The sequence below is a fragment of the Camarhynchus parvulus genome, chromosome 21 (assembly GCF_901933205.1).
Source record: "Camarhynchus parvulus chromosome 21, STF_HiC, whole genome shotgun sequence".
NCBI classification, from domain to species: domain Eukaryota; kingdom Metazoa; phylum Chordata; class Aves; order Passeriformes; family Thraupidae; genus Camarhynchus; species Camarhynchus parvulus.
In genome coordinates, this window is record NC_044591.1 from 6733337 (window position 1) to 6752512 (window position 19176).

Below are 19176 nucleotides of genomic sequence, written 5' to 3' on the forward strand. Positions count from 1 at the left end.
GGAATTCCATTACTTGCATCTCATTTGACACATTGCCAAAAGTTACTCAATACTCAAACTATTTTTATTTTCACATTTTTGCTGTACTATTTTTTTTTTGCTATCCAAATTTTAACTATAAAATTCCAGAGATAAAACATGACATTAGTCACATTTAAGCTTTTTTTCTGAACTAATAGTTGCCTTGGTCAAAGTCTACAGCCACTCCATCCAAGAAATTAGCCCCTTGTGATGAAATAATTAGAAATGCAGAAGTCTCTAAGTGTGTAATACAAATTAAAAAAAAAAAGTAGCTTCTTCCTATGGAAGCCACAGTACTTTGCTCCATTCTGGCTTAGGGAGAAGGGCAAGAGCTTTACAGTGCAAAGCCCAGCATGCGTTTAACCCACAGTCTCCATCTCATACTACAGACAGGAATCATGTGAAATTTTTATCAGAATTTGACACAACTACATTTGTGTTCTGGCTAAAGACAACCAGCTAAAGCAGAATCAGGAGACTCAGGTTTCTTAAGGAAATCTAGACTTCATTCCTGGGTTTGGTCTTGTTTTCCAAATTCACAGGGTGCTTGAAGACTGCATGGATTTCTATTTGTAATGCACTTCAGAGGTATTTGTTGTGAGAAGACTTAAGTCTTCCTATATCAGACTTAATTTATCAGACTTCCTATTTGACAAATACGTGGAGTGCTGGAATTCCCAGTGCTCTGAATGAGTTAACACACTGCTCCCTACTCAATCCCCACCACTGGCTTGTGTACCACCAAGACCCTCACGAGGAACTCCATGCAGGGGAGGGAGAAGGGTTAAAACATGCACAATGCAGCAACATTTTCAGACATCATTCAAAAACTAAACCTAGTGTATCAATGTTCTAGAAATCTCTTTGGCAGCACAAAATTAGTATGTTCTGGTGATCCAAGACAAAAATAAAGGCAAACATCACAAGGAGTAGCTGTTTAGACTATTGAAAAGAACTTCAAAAAACGCAGAGCACAAAAATGCCCTTCTTTCAGGTTAACTTGCAAGAAATCCAATCTATCCCAACAAGAATTGATTAAAGCCTCTTTGCTGTCAATCACAATCTCCGAATTAACCTGAAGGAGCTCACTCACACTGCTAATAATTCACTGTAGACACAAAGAATTTGAAAGCAAAGGGAGAACTGCATTGTGCAGACAACCCAAGCAGGTTTCCTAAACTTTCAGATAAGCAAGGACAGGAATTACTGTTTGCCAAAGGCATAGTTAATCAGGAGTAAGGACACATACCAGTCTCTGCTGCTCCAACAAGAGATCAGCTTCCTCCTTCTCTTTCTTATATAAGATCTCCATTTCTTGTAATCTGAAGATGAACAGAAGAACAGAAGTAGTCAGAGGTCAGTAGTTTCCTGTTGGTATTACTCTACATGCACAGTCTCCTGAATTACAGTTACACAAGTAAAAGGCATTGTCCTTAAAAGGAACTGTTCTCTGGCTATTCAGGGTTTCTGAAGTGAAACCCTGCAAGCTGCATTTCAGCCTTTACCAAAAGGTCTACAGCATTAGTGGCCAGTGCTTACCTGTGATTTTCAAAGGAGCTGGAGCACTGAAACACTACAGTAAAATAAGGAGGAAGCTTTCTGAACTTCCACAAGAGGTAGCACAGATGCTGTGAACCCAGTAACCTACTGCTGACTCTTCCTTCTTTCAGGTCAAAATTTTAAGTTATTTTATTACCTTTTCTCCATCTCTTGCTTCATGTCAATGCCCTGTTTCTCCAGAAGCTCCCTCTGAGCAAATGTCCAGTCAACTGGCTCTGAGGGAGTCTCAGCTGATGGTGTTTTCTCTCTTTCTGCTCGTGCTTGCTCTGGGTGGTTGAATCTGAAGACATGATTTTTACCCATGATGATACGATTTCCTAGAAATAGGAACAGAAAACTGCAGCTGACAGAAGAATGGTACCAAGTTCTATTTAAAAGATAAAGGCAACACTGCCCCTGAACAGCACCTAGCATACTCCATGTATGTCAATGTCACATAGAAAGAGTCTACAAAAAAATCTGTGGTAACACTTCTTACCTGAGCGCAACTGCACAGGCTGCACAACCCTCTTGCCATTCACGTAGGTTTCTGATCGTTCACAAGGCTCCAAAGTAACAATAACTACAAAGAAAACATTGATGAGTGAGACTTTAGAGAGTCCTGTAGAGGAACAGAAGTGTGCAAGCCCCAGAGGCCTCTCATTTGCTGCCTATGTTCATACTAACACCAAAGAAGTCAATCACCCCTGGATGTCATGCTACTTAAAAATAAAGACCCAAGAGGAAACCAATAGTACTGACTTCTCTACCTACTGCAGCTGGAAACTACTTTTTTTTCATGTTTATAGTTAACCAGGTCAGAATTTAACTGTTACACTGGCTGCAGCCTATAATTTGAAGCTATTATCACCTAAACAAATTTTATTTTCTTTCCCTAACACTCAAGTCAAAACTGATCCTTTTCTTGAGGTCAGAAAACTTCCAGATCAGGGGATTCCCTGGGCAGCCATGGGAGTGACAGAAGTGAAAGCCTCAGGAGAAGCAGACCTTTACCTTCGCCGTTGTTGTTCCTCTCGCTGCGGAACACGCAGTGCTCCTCCTTGATGTGCGCCCCGCTCAGCACAATGTCCTGGCGCCGCTCCGCGTCAGCCTGGCCAACCCTGCAGCCAACACAGATGTATCAACAGCAAACCAGACACCTTCTGCAGCTCTGCACTGGACAACGCTGCCCACAAACACCCAGCAAAAGTCTGAACTATTAAGACTACCCTTCAAATGTAAAGGTTTGGACCAGCGCTGAATTCTGCACTGCAGAGAACCTGCCTGCTCTGCCGTGAGCTGGAGGATGACAGTTTTGCAAAAGAAAAGTTTTCTCTCCCTTAAAACAAGTCACTTGGAGAACTGTTAAATACCTCTGGGTTTAATGCAAATCCTTCCCTCTTGCGAAACCCTTCCCTTTTAGAAAGGGATGCAAGGTGGGGGGAGCCCAACAAGAACTTCCAGTGGTGAGTTTCAGCCGGCAGACAGGGACCATCCCTCCCACTAATCGCCTTCTGCACTTGAACAAAGGAGCACAAATGGCTCAGGAGGCTCCTGCTGAATAATTTGATGCCACAAGCAGTTTCATCCAGCATCTAGACAGAGAGGTTGGCTGTACCCCTGGAGCACGAAGATGTATGTCCATTTCAAACCCAAGTGTTTGAGCAATTCTAGGTACAGACAACTTAATTTCCAATCCTAATGTTAATGAACTTGCTCTACTTATTAATTTACACATTTCTGATGCCAATGAGCTAGGCTCAATACTTATAATGACTTCTTAAGCCCCAAGCTATTCTAGTCATCATTCTCTGCCGAATTCTCTACACTTTGATACTCCTTTCAGTGGGCTTAATGCACCTTAGACTAGTACCATATGCCAGCCCCTGTCAGTGTACTCTCTTCCATTTGTTCCCCAGGAATATACAAATTAAGCAATCAAACACAGCTTGGTGCTCAAAAAAAAAAAAAAAGATCACCTCTCTCCTTCCAGCTGTTTTGAAAATAAATTTTGGAATAAAATCCATTTTTAATCTGAAGTCTGGCAATTCAATTTTATCTCATATCTGTGAATGCAGAACCCATTAAATGTGTACTGGCAGGATTAACAATTTATTTAAACAATAAAGCTAACATTCAGCCATATTCCAGTTGCTATGGCTTTCACTCCTGCACCCATCAAAATCTCTCATGCACTTCCAGTAAGTTTTACTACAAACTTAAGAGGGGATGTCATGCTTTCTTTTACTGCCCAGGTGTAATAACAATTTCTTAAAGCTGAGTGACTGCACATGTAACTTTTTGTTGGTTGATGTTTTTACTTTAAACACCAAGTCAACTTAAAAGAAATTGCATTTCTGCACTTTTTTCCACCTACAGCAATCTCATGTTTCATTTGTACCTGCAACTTGCACAGCTCAAGGCACCAGTATTATTTAAACTCACGGTGTCTCCAGCTTGGGGATTTAAGCAAGCAGAGAAGGCAACTCCAGAGTGTGTCAGCACCAACTCTCACCTTGTAATGCCATCTTTGATGTAGTACAGCAGACATTCAGACATGAGTGGATCTTCATTAAGGTTTACAAGATGAGGAGTCTGAAAGAACAAAAAGAAAAAGTTAATTAAGAGCTGAGGTTCTGCTTTCAGGCTCCTTCCCGCAGCTGTGTAGGGCATGCTTTAATCCAGCAGCTTTGCCACGTGTATCGAGATTATTCCATAATGGATTTTTTCAAACACAACCTCCTAAAGTATTCCAGAGCATCACAAAGTACCAATGAAATACAGCTCAGATTGCTTAGTTATCCAAAATATCAGTCCATGGAAGGAAGAAAGGCTTCAGCTGGAGAACAAGAAGTCCTTATAAAGTCTCTGTAAACTTTGATAAGGGAAGTCCAAGAGCAGAAAATGTTGCTTCAGTGAAATTTTGAAACTGATATGGGATCAACTTTGACTTTCCTTGGGCACAGGTTGGATGCTTATTTGGCAAAGTCTGTTAAAATCAAAACAACATCTAAAACTACCAGTATTCTCTGATACCAACAGCTAAGAAGCTCTTCATCTAAACTTCTTCTAAATTTAAATCCACTACAGTTACTAAACCAACCTTCTTTGGTGAAAAAACCCCATTGGAATCAGCAAACAAGTCACAAGGCCTTGGTGTGAAAATCTAGCCAGTGAGATGGCAGTAAGCACAAGCACAAAAGAAAACGTAAAAATAGTTAAACATAAGTAAAGCAGCAGGATTATAAAAGAGAAACAAAACTCTTAATAAGCTACTTGTCCCTTTGTTACCCTCAAACAGAATAAATTTAGGAAAAATAAATAAATTTGGCTCAGATTCCTTATCAACACTATTTCCATCAACTTATCTTAAATGCAAAAACGTTTACTTATGAGAGCTTTTAACAGCATGATATTTACAGAAGCTCAAAAATTACTGGATGGTCATGATGAATTTGTTTTTGAATGAAGGTCTCTGATTGTCAATTACCCAATGGAAGATTTAATTATAAGGACAGAAAGGGGGAGAAAAAATACAGCTTTTTCACCCCTAAGTGACCCAAAGCTGCAGCTGAAGGTGTTCCACGCTGCCATTGCTGTTCACTGCACAAATCAGCACTTGGAGCTCTTTAAAGCTCTTCAATCAAGAGAAAAATGGAGAGAAAGCAAATCCCAGACACAGTCATCTGCTGTAACACCACTACAACTTGAACCACTTGAATACTTTGTAAGAAATAAAGCTCCACAGCTTGAGAGATGATGCTGGCACACCCAGCTGTTCACTCTTTGTATATGATGAGACACACACTGGTACCTCAGAAGTGTAGAGTCTTTATACAGAACACTTCACATTTTCTAGCTAAGCTCTCGTCTCCTACATTTTCACAACCACCACAGTTACTAGAAGGACAGCTAATGAACTGCAAGGATAGCAAGGAACATAAGCAGACAAGACTGGGTTGGGAGTTTCACTTCTCCTAATAAATCCTATATAGGTAAAAATAAATACTATCTATTACCCAAGCATCTACTTTATCCAAGGTGGCATTTATACACAAACCTGATCAGCTGAAAATGCACCAAAAGAATCATCAAAAAGAGCTGATGGCCTCTGAGGAAAAATCTAAAAGGAGATGAGGATCCATAAAGTAAGAGGAAGAAATGTAAAGAATACTCAATGAATCTGCCTCTTTACAAACCTTGGGCACTCTTGGAGTAGCTACTAAAAGCAAACTGGAGTTCTACCAACTCCAAGCATTGCAGACTAACACTATTCTAAGTGAAGGATTAAACATTTTAACCAATTCTGGGGTTCTGCATTTCTGTGCAGTACCTCTGGACTGGATCCCTGCTTAACCCTATATCAAGTTTACTACACACTTGCACACTAAAATATTACCCATGCTGCTTGTTCAAAGATTTTTAAGATAAAAGAAAGTAGGTTTTTTTCCTTGTATTTCTTCTATAATTCTGCTTTACCTGCAGAGACAGGTTCTTTGCTAACCTAATTATTTTACACTTACGGCACTGATTTTTGCCCTTTTCCTGCACAGTTCTGCTTCTTTCTAATTTCAGAAAATAGAACTAATGGCAAGTATTGAATTAAATATTCCCTTGCATCCCCTGTGTTCACTGGTTCATTAGATCACTATCCTTTTTTCCAAGGGGAAGAAGGATTAACAAAAAATTCAAGGAAGAGCACCTAAACAAGACTTAAATCTTCTCAAAGAAGAACAGGTAGAGCACACAAAGGTCACACACAGCTACTGCAGAAAATGGCAACAGAATTAATACACAGCACCTTCTGATTTGCTACTGAATCAAGATACAAAAGGAGCTGCTTCTCCTCGCAACACAGCATCTTCTAAAGGAAAATCCAAAACAGTTTAACTCTTATCATCCTCCTCCCAGGTCAATTAGGTTTTTGGAAACATCATGCAAGAGTTAACACTTTTCTTTACCTTTTTGGGTGAGAAGACTCCCAGAGTTCCTCCGTCTTCCCGAATGGCAACGCCCATTTCTGCCAACAATGCCTCCCTGATGGAGAAAAACAAGATATTGCCCCCATTTTAGGCTTCTGAGACAACTAAGGTCTAATGAAAGCCAGGTAATTACTGGATTAGACTTTGAACCAGCCTACCCAGGACTGTCACCACCTCAGAGCACACCAGGGCAAATTGGCAAACTTTTAGTCCGAGAGTGGCCTATGAACAGCAACTTTAACTGCGACAAACCCAGGAAAGAGCAGGACTTCCTCCCAGCATTGCCCTGCTGTTCTACATCTAACACAAGGGTCAGCAGAACCATCCCTAACACCATTCTCCATTGCTTTTGAACAGAGTAACCTTCTCCATTTTCCACTTTCCAGAGACCATCCATACTACAGCACTTTCCATTCCTGACCTTTCCATCCTAATGGCCTCTGTTTTCCTCAGTTTCTCTTCCCATGTTTCATTCAGCTCTGCAATGATCTTCTCAGACTCCTGTGTGAAAATACCAAAAGATGTTTTACAATTCTTTCCAAAGTTCTTCACATACACAAAGCAATTGAAGTCTGTGCTCTGTTTAGGCCTCAAATTAATTCCACATATAAAAAGCATTCTTAGCACCTTAAAACTCTTACTTATTTCCCTTAATTTTTAAAAGGGTAGGAAGTCCTGAAGGCAAGCTGAGGAGAAAAGATGACTTCATCTCTAACCACAGTCACTTTATTTTGAACCACCTAAACTCATTTCCCTTTTTTAAAAAAAAATCTGATTTACAGACATGATTCAGTAACTGAATGCCAAGGAAATGCAGAGACCACACTGTTACTGCCATGGCAACGGAGGGTTTCCAATAGGAAAGGGAAGTGCAGAGCGTGCTCAGCCCTGTGGCAGTGTCTGATGGGCAAACATGAGAATGTCGCAGAGACTCAACACAGCCAACTCTCCCCACTCCTCCACCCATGGACATTGAGGGGGGCTTTCATAAAAATCAAGAAATACTTCACTGTGATGCACTTTGCTGTGGTTTAATTCTGTGCAGCACTGGGACAAGGCTGCCTTTGTCTGGCCCAAACATGCTATTCTGTGCTTCACATTTTAATCTGTGGGGGCTGGGCGAAGACAACAGTGGCAGGATTATTCTTCCTCCTTTTTTTCAACTTTGGGGTAATTTGGTTTTCTGACAGCTGAGTGCATTTGCAAGTCAGACTTGGCTCACACTAGTGCTGACCAGGCCTCTAAGTCTACACTCATGATCAAATTTTCCATAACTACAACTGCATCAGTTGACCCGTAAATAAGAATCAAGAATTTAATTTATACTTTAATTGTAGCTGCAGGCTACAATTAAACCTAAATAATCTTAACGAGAAAGGTTGTGCATGAACCCAGTTTCTAGCCCACTGCAGTTAAGTGCCCTCTTTACAGTGCAAGCGGGTTTCACACAATTCTACAGACACAGGAGACATTTATGAAGAGAAGTCCTCCCAGGTCCATGATTCTTTAGCCTCCTTAATACCCACCTTCAAACGTTCAATGGCCTCTTCTCCTCCTGGTGTTGACATGATTCTTTCCTGTATACTGGACACAGATGTTAAGCCCACCTGACTACTGAGAGAGCAGGAGGATGGAGATGCAGTGAGGGACCCCATGGAGGCTGTGGAAAAATTGCCAGGACGTTGATTCTCGGAGGCTAGCAAGTATCTATGCTTATTGTTCTGAAAATCTTTCAGATCTGAGAGAGAGACACACAGACAGAGGGAAGGCAGGAAGATGGGAAAACAGGAAGGCGGAAGGAAGAGGAAAAAGGGAAGAAAGGAAGGAAGGAAATACCAGTGTAAGAGGAAAGCATTTAAGCAGCAACAAGGCAAGTTTTGTAATTTTTAGATGGCAGTTCTGAAACAAATCTTTTAATACTAGCAACAATAACATAATAACTCAACTCAGACCCTGAGGTTCGCTAGGAAAGACTGCATCATAAACCTTTCTAAACAAGAAAGATTGAAAAAATAAATTATACCTTGGCCAAAAGCAGCCATCCTACTCCTCACTGAACACTAATTAACCTGAGCACCCTGAAGCTCAAAGCAGGACCAAATTGAGATCCTCATGAGATTAGTGACATTTTGGGCTGAAGTCTGAGACACCAACCCTTTAAGCTCAGGAAAACATTGTCCTCCAGAGTCCTTTAATGTGAAATGATGATTAATTAAATCTTTATCACAGCAGTGGTTCTGCTGCTAAAGCAGCCAGACCACATGGACAATGAACTTCCTCTCCTTAAATTCTCACCAGAGGATGAATCACCTGTCAGTGCATGACAGGGCCAAGAGAACATAAGCTCACAACATCATCATTACGGTGCTTCTTGACCTTCCTTATCTGAAGAAAAATGGAAATCTAACATATATGATCAGTAAAATATCTGATAAGGGTCTTACACTTCCAAAGGTGCTTCAAAGCTTTTTGGCTGTTAGTTTAACTAAGAAAGGTCTTTTAAAAACCTCCACAATTTAACAAGGTGGCTTTTGTAGTCTGAAAACCTGCAGGCCTGAAAATGCTGCCTTGAAAGCCAGAGAATAAGAAAAGCTGCCTGAATGATTTACGAACAAATATACAAAGGAAATTAATATAAATTTAACTCGCCTTCTTGGATACATCTGTAAGCCATATCCTCAGAATAATCACACACCAAAAGAAAAATCTTCTAACATGAAAATATCAGATAACTGAATGGCTCGATTTTAATATTTTAAAATTTAATTTCAAAGACAAAAGTCACTTCAGGAAAGAAACAGGTCAAATCAGACCCTGCAAGTTATAAACAGGGGCATCACACTTACAAAAGTGAGATGCTCCCCCAGACATTGCATAAATTTCCCTGTCCTCCTACATGTCCTCTACTCTTCCCCTGAACAACCCTGCCATTGTCAGCCTTATGCCCTAGTTCACTCCACGCTCAACCTGCTGTTTCAGCCTCCTGGAACTGATGACTGCCCCGAGTCAGTTTGAAAACCACCATCTGCAAATACAGGAGGCAGGGCTGGGAGTTTCACAGCAGAGAAGCAGGTTAAGGGAAGGGAATGCTGCCAGGATGAGGAAAGCAGGCATGACAGAGCAGGGATGAAGTCTCAAAAGGCCATGCACTCCTGAAGAGAAAGGAAGTGGCACTTGCAATAGCTCCACAGTGGCTGTGACTGCAGAGAACCAGAACCCTCAGGACCATGCACGCTGCTCCTGCAGCCGCAGCTCTCACACCGCGACGTGCACACGCTGCAAGCAGCATCAGAATGTCACACAGGCCAGGATGAGTCTTTACACCACCAGTAGCTTCAATTTTAGGAAATTTCAGACAGATCTCTTTCAGCTGATATTGAGTGAGTGTCAAAAAGACTGACTGAAAGAGTTTAAAAAGCCTACCAACCCAAAACTTACATGGAGTACATTTCCCTTGCAATAGACTACATATATTCCCCTGTCTTAGAAGCAAACACCAAGGGAAATAAAATGCTCCTTGCTGACTTGTTTTAGTCCTGTTAATTAATCAACTGCAGCCAACTATATTTAACCTCAAAAAAAGAGACCTTCATCAGTATAAGATGTCTGGCTTCTTCCTTTTTTTATTTTTTAAGGATTATACAAAATACATTGCAGCATCCAGGAGGAACTGGTAATACTTCATCTTGAATTCATCAACTGAAACATTTAAAGCAAATACTTCAAAGTGGAAAAGAGCTGCTAAAATGCCAGGAAGCCACGTGAGCAGGAACTGAGTAACTGGGGAAAGATTTGAGAGAAAGATTTTCTGGTTCAAATCTAAACTGTGCGCTGTCATGAAAACACACTGGAGAACTACCACTCTCCCTTCTGTATTCTGCCAGAAAGTAACAATGAACATATGCTGCACTTTAAACTCTGCTCTTTTTTTGTTGTTGTTGTTGTGGACTCAATCTAAGAAGTGCTGGTGAGGCTGGTTTTCATGAACCTGCACTGCATTCCAGTGAATGTTCTGTCTGGGATTTCCCTGTGAGAAATGCTGGCATGCAAAGCTCTGTTAAAAGCTGACCCAGAGAAAGCAGGTTAAAAAGAGAATCACACAATACACACATTTGACTCCACTTCCAGAGTATTCATCTCCCATTGGATCAACTGAAAGGAAGCAGGAGGGAAAATACAAGAAGGATCAAAACTGAAGGTTCACTAGTGACATAGGAAGGGAAGAGAATACTACTTGATGTTTAAAGAAACAAAACACAGTTCTCAGTAACACAGTTTTTTTCAGTTTTTTCAGTTTGGATTTATAACCAAAACCCACAGACTGTAACAAGCATGAAAAACACTTGTATTTCATTGTCTTCTGGCCTCATTCTCTTGAAAACAAGCAAACAAAGAGGTAGATACATGTTGCATGCCTTTAGTAGTCTGTGACTAAGTCAGGACTTCTGCTTCACCAACAAAAAGGTCTGAAAAATCAGAAACTGGAGTAACATTTTATTATTTTTTTAAGTCAAAGAAGCTTTTAATCCACTGGAATACATTCTGTGCTTTTATGGGCATTTCCTTCACTAGGAATTAAATCACCGTTCATATTATAGAAGAATGTAGCAGCTAAAATTTCAGCTCATTTGCCTTGTTTGGAATGAGGACAAAGAAATTGGGCACAAGTGTGTTCTAGTGCTTTAAGAGGTTGCTGGCAAAGCAAATCAGTACAACACAGCTCTGCCAACCTAACTCAAAATCTCCCAAAAGGATTCATTAGTTATTCACAAGCAGCTGTTGCACAGTTATTTCAAGATGACAAATGATTTGTCACTCAGGGCACTGTCTAACATTAGCCATTGTTTTCTTTTGTGAGCAAGGATGGCATTGAAGCCAGGTATCAACTAATAACCTTGACCCTCTGAGGAGGAAGCAAAGATGCCTTTTTTCCTCAGTATGAAACTAAGTTTCTGTGTCTCAGCTCTTTTATTGGCAGCCAGACAAAAAAGCTCTCCATAAGTCAGCAGAGCAACTCCCGAATGTGCAAGTTCTATTACACAAAAGCATTTCTACAATAATAGGAAAATTCAAACTCCGTATTTTTCCTTGAGTTTGAAGGTGGCTTGTGAATTCCACACACAAACCTAAGATGGTCATTCGAAGACAGAAAGGGCTGCCATTTCTAAAATCATGTTCAAAACTTAAATATCAGTACCTATATTTAAAGTCTGTGTTTTAAATCCTTTTCTCTCACTGGCTGAGGTCTCCCTCCTCTGCTAGAGGCCAAGCCCAGGACAGTGAGGTGTGTTTAATCCACTTACTGTCAATAATATCTCCCAGCCCTTGAGCACGCAGGAGATCCTTGAGCCTTGTCACCTCCTCCTTCAGCTCCCTCACCAGCTTGGCATTGGGATCCTCATTGATAACAGCATTGCATTTAATCTGCTTTGCACGATCAGCATATCTGCAACCACACAGAACAATGAAACCTTACCACAAACATGGAACTGATTACATACAACTTTTATGCAACACGGGAATGCAGCAGCACAGAAGACATTTCACTTGCAGCTGGATGTCAGCAGAGGAGGCAATAAATCCCTGCTTCCTCTGTAGGGTAATTGAGTTCTTGCCAGTAGAGTCCTCTTCCCCACAGATAAGCTCAGCTCACAATAAGCCAAAGGTTTAAAGGACAAAGTATGGCCTTTAGAGCAAACAGTCACCCATATCCATCCCACAGGAAGAGAAAGTACCTTAAAGTGCTCAAAGTTTCATCATAGTTTATGTCTGCTGGGCTGAGAGCAGCGACCATTGCAGTTCTGGAGTTACCACCTAGAGTGAACAGGCAAGATTTTAGACGAACTACAGCACACACTCCAGGCACTACCTATCTACCAAATATCAATGTTTTCAATAAATTATAGAATTCAACTAAATTCTGCAGTATTAAGAAACATACAAAAACCACAGGAGACAGTTATAGCACTAATGTAAGGTGGAACTATGATGACTCAGATTTGGCTACTAAAGATATTTAGCCTCATACTCAACACAAATTTAAGTGAGTAAAAGCAGTCAGGAAATTCAGTGATACTTTCTTTACATATTGGCACAGACAAACGAGCCATACCTAGATTTTCTCGAAGAAGCCACGTTAGTACAGAATCCCTGTACGGTATAAAGTCTGTCTTCTTCTTCTTTTTGCTCTACAAAGAAACAACACCATATGAAAAACAGGAAGGATTTTCTGTGTAAGAAAGATGTGAACATCTTCCTGACATTTAAATTCTGTGTTATAACACAATTCCAAGCAGAAAACCTTACACTAGGCAAAGAAACCAACATCTACTCCTACACAGACCATCCTACCTTACTGGTGCAGTTATCCTAAGTTGAAAGCATTAAGGAAAAAGGAAAAAGAAGAAGGATGAGCTTCTTAACAGAGGTTTATACATTGTTTCTGTGTCAGACAGTACTTCCTTTTCTTAAAAAGCCAAATTAATGGAATTAATCGCTTCAATTGAAAAAAAAATCTAAAAAATACTTAAACATATTCAACCTGTCCAAGGTGTTGACTCACTTTTAAAAGGAATAACAATCATTATTTATTTGTTTTGTTTCTTTGGGGTTTTTTTAATAGCAGTTGAATACAAAAATAAAAGACAAAGTACTTTTCTAAACCCACAACATTTTGCTTGGATCAATATATGCTCACTTAAGACATTATTAAGTCTTGCCATTGCAAAGAAAGCCAGTGAATCAAGTTATTGCACTGATGTTTCTATAAATTTTAACAACAAAGCTGCAGTTAAGTTTTCTACAATTATTCTTTCAAATAAAAATAAAATTACTGCACTGCACTGAAGGTCTAAAATCTTGCTATGTGAACAGGTCTTCTACATAAACACAGGCTTCTTCTGCAAGGCTTCTTCACAGTTAAACAAACCAATGCTTCCATCTGTTGACAGCCTGTGTGACACCCACAGAATAGTATCAACTCTATTCATCTATCAAAATACACACAGCTAATAGGGCTGAGAATGCAAGGCCAAGAACCACAAACGATTCTGCTGTACTCCACAGATTTTACTGTTTCCATTTGACCAGCTACGCAAAGGTTGTTGCAGGGAAGGAAACGCTCTACTTACCACTTCAGCCAATGCTGAAATAACTTTGCCCAGAGTTGTGAGAGACTTGTTTATATTTGCTCCTTCCTGAGAAAAGAGAAACCAGTATTATATAGTAATTAAAACTCTTCAACCATGAATCTCTTCACATCTTCAGGTTTGCAACTATTTCTCCCACAGTTATAACTTCTTATTTGTCCAGCAAAGACTCCTGTGAGCCCGTCCCTCCCCAGCACCCTCCGCAGCCCCGCACCTTTAACCGGGTTCCTTTGGCACCGGTGGAGTCAGCTCGCTCACTCCCAGCCAGATCCACGAGGCTGATCTTGCTGACCTGAAGACAGAAAGCACATGAACAGGAGAATGAGTTCTTGGTGAACCAGAGCAAGGACAGAACTACAAAGTCACCGCAGGGAAGATCAGCGAAAAACAGTCAGAAAGCCACTTATCTGTAACACACCTTCTCTGTGGAAAGGTCAGTTTCTGTGTCATGTTTCTTCTGAGTAAAGACAATTGTAAACACAGCATGAGAGCGGCTGCTGGTTTCATTCATGTTGGTGGCTGCCACAGTCCTAAAATATGAACAGATACGAGCATGTTTAAAAAAGGACAATTACCTGCAGGGCTGAGTGCAGCTGCAGAGGAATGAGAGCAAGAGGCTGCACAGGTGATGTGCTGCCCTGTAACCAAGATCCAGCCACACCTAGCATCATTCCCAAACCCTTTCATTTTTTCACTCCCGAATTACTCCCATCTTCATCGCAGTTTAGACAGAGCTTTCTCAGTCTGTGTACTCAGTAGTCCATCTTACATGCAAACACCCAAGAACACTTGAGCAGCATTTATGTGAGTCCTTCTCACACATAGTTGAATGAAGCCAACAGCTTGCATGGAAACAACTAATAATGAACCAGAAACTGAAGCTGGAATGCCAACTTTAGTCCTGACCACCTGAATTGAGGAAAGAGGAGACTATTCACATAAGTTTTTAAACTAGGATAGTGAAAGAGTACACAGCAAAGGCAGAAATAAATGCCAGATAATTATTTAGACTTTATCTCAAGTCCTTGCAATCTTTAAATGTCTACACATCGATTTGCAGGACTAGTTCAGCACACAAAGCAATTTCCGCTTTTAACAGCATTGATCAGTGCCTATTTCAGCAATACTCCTCACTTACAAGAGGTTTTTTTAAAGTGCTAATGCATAACACTGATAAGAATATATAACACACTCCCATCACTAACCTGGCTTTGTTCCCAGCATCCATGAGGTCTGCAATGTCTGTGTAAGATGTGACTGCTAACTTGGACAGATCTTCCACGTAGGGTCCAAGGAGAGGATGTTCTCGCACCCGCAAATTCCCTTTGTTCTTCGGGTTCAACAAGTCTCTGACTCTCTCACAGTAAATCTCCATGTAACTCACCTGGAAACAGAATTTTCACAGACAGTTCAGTATTTCTGAAGGTCTCCTCCACAGCATTTCAGAGTGCCAGCGGTAGAAATTCCCCCAGCCCACCACAGGAAGGCTATGGGTGTCTCGGGTCATTTAACAGCTTAAACACTGGCAAAGGCAAGAGTGAAAATTCTCCTACATCACACCTCTAACATAAGCTGCTGGCCCTGCATCCATGTATAGATCCTTCAACCATTTCAGAAAACACTGGTGTGTAATGAAAAATTATACACTGGAGTCCACAATCACCTTAACAGCTTTAATATGACACAGCACAAGCATCAAACAAGACAGATGGCAAAAGGAGTCTGCTTCCAAGGAATGTCTCATGAGCCACCAAAGTAAACTTAAGAAAGAAAAAAAAGTTCATCTTTCTTGTCTGCAGAAGCAACTTTTGATTTTAAAAATCATGGCTATAGTATTTGACAACAAACATGCAGTCTTCCAGCTATTAGTAAAATAAAACCACCTGTAAATGCATCTTTAAATTTTTCAGCCCATCATTTTTTTCAGGATTACTACACAGGTAAAGGAACACTGGTTTTCCGTTGAGGGTAAAAAAGGAGTCACAGAAAGGTTTTTACATTTGTCTCAAAAGAGAAAAGACAAAAAGCCTTAAAAACTAAAATTAAAACCCCCAAACTAATCAGAAATAAGCATCTTAGTGCATCATGAATAACCCAGCACCTAAGCTCAGTTTGATGTCCAGCATACAGACATTCTTTGATCCCTCACCACACTCACCTCTACAGAATACGACATTTCCTCATTGCTGTTGTCATTGATTTTCTCAAACAGCTCTTCACATAGCTGGAAAGAAATTAAGCCCAAGTTAGAAATGAGTCTTTACTGAGAAGTAACAAGTAACTATCAGGACATGTCATGGAAAGGGCTTTAGAATGAGGGCAGTGAAAGAAAATTACCCTAATGCATCCACCACACACAGCCTCACTGGAAGATAATTCATCTCAGTCCTACATCACTATCAACCTTATTTTGTCTGGTATCTCAACAAGTGCTCTAGGTTTCACCAGTATCGTTATTCTGTACTGAAACATTAGCAGTAAGCTTCAGTTCTGTTAACTCTTACTGCAATACAAAATACAAGTGTGTGTCTGAAGGTGCCATAAAAACCAGATTCCTTTTCTGGGCTCAGTCCTACCTGGGGAATGATGCCTGCTTGGCTCTCCTCCTGTTTGCCCATCATGGTGTAGGATTTCCCAGCTCCAGTCTGGCCATAGGCAAAGATGCACACGTTGTAGCCCTCAAAGGCATGCAGGAGCATCTCCTTCCCAATATCATTGTACACACGGCTCTGAGATGCAAAGCAGGGATCTTCAGGCTGGAAAGACACCAAAACAGCATCAATACAGATTTCCCTATCAATTGAGTAAGATTGCAACTGGTTTTATCTTGGGGGTCAATCCCTTAGGAAGAGGTAAATTAGGCCATTTTTACACACAGGTTTTTCCCAAGGCAGAACAAGATGGAGAAGAACAACAATGACAATGTCACTGCATTGTTTGTGAGTGTATCTTATTCTTAATCTAGCATTCTCTTGCTTCCTGAAACATTGTATTTTAACATTACCTGCTCCTGAAATCAGGACAAATTTAGCTGTGCTAACATTCTAACGTCGGGATCAAGATTTTATCAGACCTCTTCTGTTCCTTGATGCTGCTTATCTGCTAGTTTTCATGCATTCTGTTCATAATGTTCCTGTGACTGGGCTATAATCAACTTTCACGGCTGCTCTGAAAAACTCAGTAAGAGAGGCGAGTATTTTATTGTGAAAACAGTCTCATTGACACAAATTTGCTCAAAAATATTACATCTTATTTCACCATCTAAATTACTAGAATTAATCTTAGAGAAATGCATTATCCCTTCTTTGTACATCTTTTAGAAAACAAGGCAGGGGAGGAGGAGGTGGCAGAACAACACAGCTCTGCTGGAGAACAATTACTGGAAGTCACTGAGAGCTTAGCACCGACTCTCAGAAGGGTGGGGCACAGGAGCTGGATGAGAATTTATTGCTTTTGCAGCTATTGGAAACATGGATCACTGTGCTGCCTTTTCCAGATATGCCAACAAAACCCAGACCATGTATCCTCTTGAACTGTAAGTACTAGAGCAAGTGTCATTTGTCCAAGAGGAAAAATGAATTACCATGGCACACGTGTATCCTTAAAATATTTAGAACAGAACATTGTTGGAGAATATTTTCAGTAATCTTTCAAATATGTACAAGTTGTTTTAGCTTTCTGCTCTCACCCAAACAGGGAAACACAACATACAATGACAAGCTTTTAACCTGAATGTGGGTGAGAAAGACTGCAGAAACATCTGACAGGGGTTCATGATCAGAAGAGAATGTTAAATCAAACCAAACAACAACAAAACCAGGCTGTCTTGTAAAAGCACTTACCGATGTGTGGGACCAATAAGAGTAGTCAAAGCTGAAGGACTTTGGTGCTTCCTTAGGATTCTTTGGGTTGATAATACCTACAGGAATAAAATTCAAACTCTTAGCTAACTTGACACTTAGGAGCATAATTAATAAACTGGCTGACCCACACTCTGTGAATCTGAGTATTCAAAGCTGCCACATGGCACACGAGTAAGAAGACTGTAGTAACAGACTCACTGCTTCCTAATACTATTATTTCTGTAGGACTCATTTTAAATAAGACAAGAAAAAAATTCCTAGGAGAAGTATGCTGTTGCTTAACAGAATTCTGTGCACACACAGAACAATCAACAAAGGCTTTTCCAGATACCTTTAGGTTGGTGAGTTTAGTACTTCAGGGTTTTTTTCCTTCTCAGCAACAGAACTGCTTGGTATAACCTTTGCCTGCAGGGGAGCAATACACAATGGATCCAGCTCTCATTGCAGTGGCACACACAATGCCTGTAGTTTCTGTATTCCAAGGAGGGTAATTTATAAGCACAGCCCTTGTTGTAGAAGTGAATCTCTACTGCTTCCTTCTTTTCGATACTACAGTGGTGGAAATACTTAAATATATTATTTCCAGCAGCTGTTCTCAACATGTCTGTAATCTCTGTAAGTAGGACTGCATAAAAGCATAGTCCTGAGGGTATTAGATAAACCACCCTGGATTTACACATCTGCCCCTTCACCTAAAGCAGCAATTTGCCCCTGGGAGTGAAACACTAACTGTGATGTGTGCAAATAAAGTCCACAAGGAAATAAGCCATATAAAGGTGTCAGCAGTCTTCCTGGGGATGATTTACATCCTGATACCAGACATCCTAGAAAGAAGATGCTTTTTTCTCACATGTTCTTCCAGTTAGTTTATGCTTTGGGAGATTGGGGCTTCTCCCTTTCCTTCTGTGATGAATAAAAATTATATCAGGCACAGCTCTTAGCATTTCAAACATAAACTTAGCATCTTGTTTCACTGAAATCTCTGAAAATGTGGTTACAGAATCCCCATTAAAATCAAATCATTCCTCTACCAGATGCTGTGCTCCTGAGCAGGGCTGTTGTCCAAAATGACAGTGTGGACAAAAGATCACTGTCTGGATTGCAAATAGCAACAGTTGCTACTCTACTTCTCCTGGCCAACTCTGTTTCACTTGGATGCACCTTGTGCTGACATTCTTGCCTTAAAAAACCTGACAGGCATGCAAAGCCAATGAGTTATATGCACCAGCACAGTATCAAATTGCCAAAAATGCTTGTGGCTTTGGATAGCAACGCAGGCATCAACACAGAACAAACTGTAACCTAAGCAATCATCCATGGCTTTAGCCTCCCCTTACTAGCTGTGCCTGAACAGCAGCTCCACTCCCACTATTCCACCAGTCCTAAAGAGAACAAAAAACAACCCCAAAGGCAACTCCCTGCCCCAAACTTAAATTAGTTCTCTCCTTGCAGGGCATTCCACACTGCTACAACTCAACAATTTCTCATTTAAAAATTTAATATCAAAGCTCCAAAAGGTAAGGGAGACGTAATGCCTTGGATCTGGAAGTCCCTACCCAAAAAAGCAGTACAAATAATAGAATCTCCACTTTAGTGTCTGACAAGACACTACAAACTTGCCAT

At 40.6% G+C, this 19176-nt stretch overlaps 1 protein-coding gene across 1 annotated transcript in view; it reads right to left on the bottom strand.

The window, feature by feature from the left end:
- KIF1B (kinesin family member 1B) overlaps positions 1-19176 on the bottom strand; it is a 77521-nt gene that overhangs the window by 41000 nt on the left and 17345 nt on the right. The window contains 20 exon segments of the mRNA XM_030963772.1: positions 1271-1343; positions 1718-1898; positions 2060-2143; positions 2575-2681; positions 4076-4155; positions 6522-6597; positions 6964-7043; positions 8069-8280; positions 10653-10694; positions 11846-11988; positions 12278-12356; positions 12655-12730; positions 12894-12911; positions 13673-13738; positions 13905-13982; positions 14109-14220; positions 14896-15074; positions 15849-15914; positions 16267-16446; positions 17533-17609. Of these exon segments, the coding sequence (XP_030819632.1) occupies positions 1271-1343; positions 1718-1898; positions 2060-2143; positions 2575-2681; positions 4076-4155; positions 6522-6597; positions 6964-7043; positions 8069-8280; positions 10653-10694; positions 11846-11988; positions 12278-12356; positions 12655-12730; positions 12894-12911; positions 13673-13738; positions 13905-13982; positions 14109-14220; positions 14896-15074; positions 15849-15914; positions 16267-16446; positions 17533-17609 (2009 nt within the window).